General features: G+C 38.1%; 1 protein-coding gene across 1 annotated transcript; it reads right to left on the bottom strand.

Annotated features, from left to right (window-relative positions):
* Nucleotides 1-2,124: 2,124 nt before the first annotated feature.
* On the bottom strand, nucleotides 2,125-2,815 carry LOC104226836 (uncharacterized). Its single transcript, XM_009778913.1, has 2 exons — nucleotides 2,516-2,815; nucleotides 2,125-2,397 (listed from the first exon to the last, which is right to left on the bottom strand). Exons 1-2 carry the CDS (start codon nucleotides 2,813-2,815, stop codon nucleotides 2,125-2,127), a joined length of 573 nt encoding a protein of 190 aa, XP_009777215.1.
* Between the last annotated feature and the right edge of the window lie 865 nt (nucleotides 2,816-3,680).

The following is a 3,680-nucleotide window of genomic DNA, read 5'->3' as shown; positions in this document are numbered from 1 at the left end:
TTAAGTCAACCAATTCCAACAACCTACCCATAACCACCCTACCTCAAGAGCCGACTCATTACCACCAAGCACCTTCAACTCGTGCACTCACCAATCAAGAGAAGTTAATAATATTACCAATCCGTGATGAGATCATGTACCTCACCAACTAACAAGAGAGTGAATATAAATGTAGTCCACACATTCAAGTACGACTTTGAACATAAATTAAGGACATCACACAATTGTGCAAAATTCGCTCACTCTTACAAATAAATTCATGTGTATCCTGTGGTCGTACCATACATCTCTACTAATCTAAGCTAGCCAAGTCTAGGATCAATTAGGATTTTATGGGTTGTAATGTAGGCTAAGGGACAGGTAAGATATATTTAGGAATAGTGACTAACCCTCCTAAGCACTTTAATACACTACACTCAAGAATCAAGTATACATTCTTCTCAATCAATTCACTCACTACAAACCATACACAACATAACCTTTTTTTTAATTAAGTACTTCTACATCCCCACTAGCACGAATTAGTAAGATTAGGAGGTGTACTTTTTTTTCTTTTTAACTATCAACATTATTTGTACTTTTCATTGCAATTTCCTTGTCTCTTTTTTTTGCACACACTCCATACATTAAGGTTCATCGGCTAGTGATATTTTTCACAATATTAGTGCACCTTATGGGCCCTTCCATGGTTTCACTCAAAAGATATTTCTCAATCTCTCACCTTACTAGCAACTAAATGCTTTCGGAGGTAAATATTCAACAAGCATAAGTTAAGACAAAATAAGTACGGTTTGTAATATGGGTGTGAAGGAAAAGTTCCACAGGCTCAAGGGACTAATAACAGAGAAATTTTATTTGTAAGTGACAAGCACATTTATGATAAAGCAAAGAACTGCCTATTCCATCTCCTATACTAGCACAACTTAATGTTTTCTCTTAGATTAACACACATGGCAAGTTCTAGACTCCATAGGATAGCACAGAATATCACGAATCCTCGCACACACATTGCACATGACTCAATCAGGACTGTTCTGTTCAACTCTCAAGTCAAGCAAGCATATGTACTTGAGAATTTTTGAGCAATAATGCACTAGGTGACATGCAAGTCAATCAACTAAGAAAAGGCGTCACAGAATAGGCTATTTATATTACTTAGGCATCACAATTGAAGTCAAATATAATAGGAAGACAAAGTGCATGCCATAGCCTAATGTGCCAGTACCAAACATGCCTATAGGTACCTCAGAGCAACTCAATTTTCTTCTTATCCTACTCCTAAAAAATTAAAACAAAATACCCGGTTCAAGCTACACCCTCGGAAAAGAATTGGTGCCCAAAGAAAACCCAAGGGATACTACCTAACTATCCTAAAAAAAAAAAAAATCTTTTTGGTGCTTTTAATCGGACTTTAATCCCTCAAAAAAACTATCCAAAAGATCCATCGTCGAGAAAAGTCCGAGCTTTTTTTGATTTTTTTCTTTTCCCATTTTTTGTTGTTGAAGAAACTAGACTATTTCTATGATGGGTTCCTAAAATAAAAACAAAGAAAAACTAATAAAAAACAGTTTTATACAATTACATTATAGAAAGTAGTTCCCCCACCCTACACTTATATTATGCATAGTCCTCGATACATGATCACAGAGAAAAATATTAAAATAAGGGTGAGAAATACTCCCTGAGACCCTCTAGGCCTAGCTAGCATATGATTCTCAATATTAAGGGCCAGGACGACCCCACACTTAAGATCAAACAAGCTCCTCATCTTTAACTTCGCGCACTCAGACTTCCCCTACTTTGCAAAAATAAAAACAACACACAACTTGACACTATAAAGAAAATTAGAAAAAATAAAATATAATCCGGGGTTCCTCCCAACAAGCGCCTTATTTATAGTCATGACAGGACTCTGCTACTCTGCTTAGGCTGGGCGCTTTTGCTTCTTCTTTCTCCCATGAAGTCTATCCTTTTTTCAAGTTCTAGGAAGATCTCCTCTTTCATCTCTGGTTCTATTCTCAATCATCTTTGCACACTCAACTTGCAACACCACCTCCTCTAACTCAGTTGTCCCATCTATATCACTACAATTTACATAAGGACTCTACTCTATCCCCTTCGATTCTACACGGTAATCATGCACAAGTCCTCATAATGATTAGGGAGCTTAAGTGCCTTGTACACATTAAAAATGATTTCCTCATCATCAACTCTCATCTTCAACTTCCCTTCCTTCACATCAATAATCGCTCCACCAGTAGCTAAGAACGATCGCTCCAAAATAATGGGCACTTCCTCATCTGCCTCATAATCAAGAACAATAAAATCAGCAGGAAGAATAAACTTTCCCACTCGAACTAACAGATCCTCAATAATTCCTTTTGCATCACTAGTGACCTATCTACCAACTGTAAGTGATTGTAGTAGGTCTAAGGACCCCCAATCTGAGTTGCTTGAACAACGATGATAGCATCAAATTTATACTAGCCCCTAAATCACACATGGCTCTACTAACTTCTTGTTTCCCAAGAGACAAAGGAATTGTGAAACTCCCAGGATCCTTTAACTTAGGAGGAAGTTTGCTCTGAACTCTAGCACTGCACTCTTCAGTAAGTGAAACTGTTTCAAACTCTGTATGTTGCTTGTTTGCCACAATATCTATGAGATACTTTGCACACTTAGGCACTTCCTGCAAAATTTCCACCAAAGGCAAATTCACACGCAATTGGCTCAAAATATCTAAGAATTTCTTGTACCTAGCATCATCTTTTTGCTTCTGCAATCTTTGTGAAAACGGAGGTTGTGGCCTTGTCATAATTATTGGTTCTGATCTTTTGCTTTCTTTCTCATTCTCCTCAACTAGCTTGGGAACTAATTCTCCTTCAAGACTTGCCGTATACTTCTTTTTCTTTCGAACTTATTCTAATACTCTTCCATTTTTCAAGGTAACTGTATTGACTTGATCCTTAGGATTAGGCTTAGTATCACTATGAAGAGCTCCAGTTGGTCGATTATTTTGGGCACTAGCAAGTTGCCCCATTTGTCGCTCCAAATTTTTCATAGCTGCTGCTTGGGCCTGCTGGTCAGCCCTCAACTACTTTAGCATCTCCTCAATATGACTCGTTGAATTCGTGGGTTGTATAGCCTATGGTAGTCTATATTGCTGTTGAGGAGCTTGTGGCTTGTACTGATTCTGAGCACCTTGATTTCCACCCTAATAAAAGTTTGGGTGGTTCCTCCAGTTAGGATTGTAAGTGTCCATATACTGATTTTCCTTGGCTCGATTTGCATTACCCACAAAACATTCAGACTTTGGATTTGCTGGGCATAGATTTCTCATGTAACCTTCTCCACAGACTTCACAAAATACCTGCTGCACTAGCTGAGCTTGTTGCTTATTAATAACCAAGGTCTTCTTATTGGCTTGTTTGGCCAATGTGGTAACCTGCACTGATAATGCCGAAACAACATCTAACTCGAAGACCCCTGCAAACTTTTGAGTTGTGTGCCTACCTATCTCTCCTTGCTAATCAGGATTACTTTTGGAGAATTTATTCAATAATGCATAAATTTTATTAAAGCTTTTCTCCAACACCTGACCTCTCGCTGCAACGTCCACCACAACTTTTGTCTCTAGATGTAGCCCTTCTATGAAGGTATGAGCCAACACTTCATTTTTC

This window comes from Nicotiana sylvestris, chromosome 10 (assembly GCF_000393655.2).
Source record: "Nicotiana sylvestris chromosome 10, ASM39365v2, whole genome shotgun sequence".
In the NCBI taxonomy this organism is placed as follows: domain Eukaryota; kingdom Viridiplantae; phylum Streptophyta; class Magnoliopsida; order Solanales; family Solanaceae; genus Nicotiana; species Nicotiana sylvestris.
This window is presented reverse-complemented; position numbering and strand designations above follow the sequence as displayed.

Coding starts and splice junctions, on each gene's coding strand:
- LOC104226836 (XM_009778913.1), bottom strand. CDS start 2,815: ATGACAAGGCCACAACCTCCGTTTTCACAAAGATTGCAGAAGCAAAAA. Junction 2,398..2,515: donor TGTCTCTTGGGAAACAAGAA/GTTAGTAGAGCC, acceptor GTTGGTAGATAG/GTCACTAGTGATGCAAAAGG.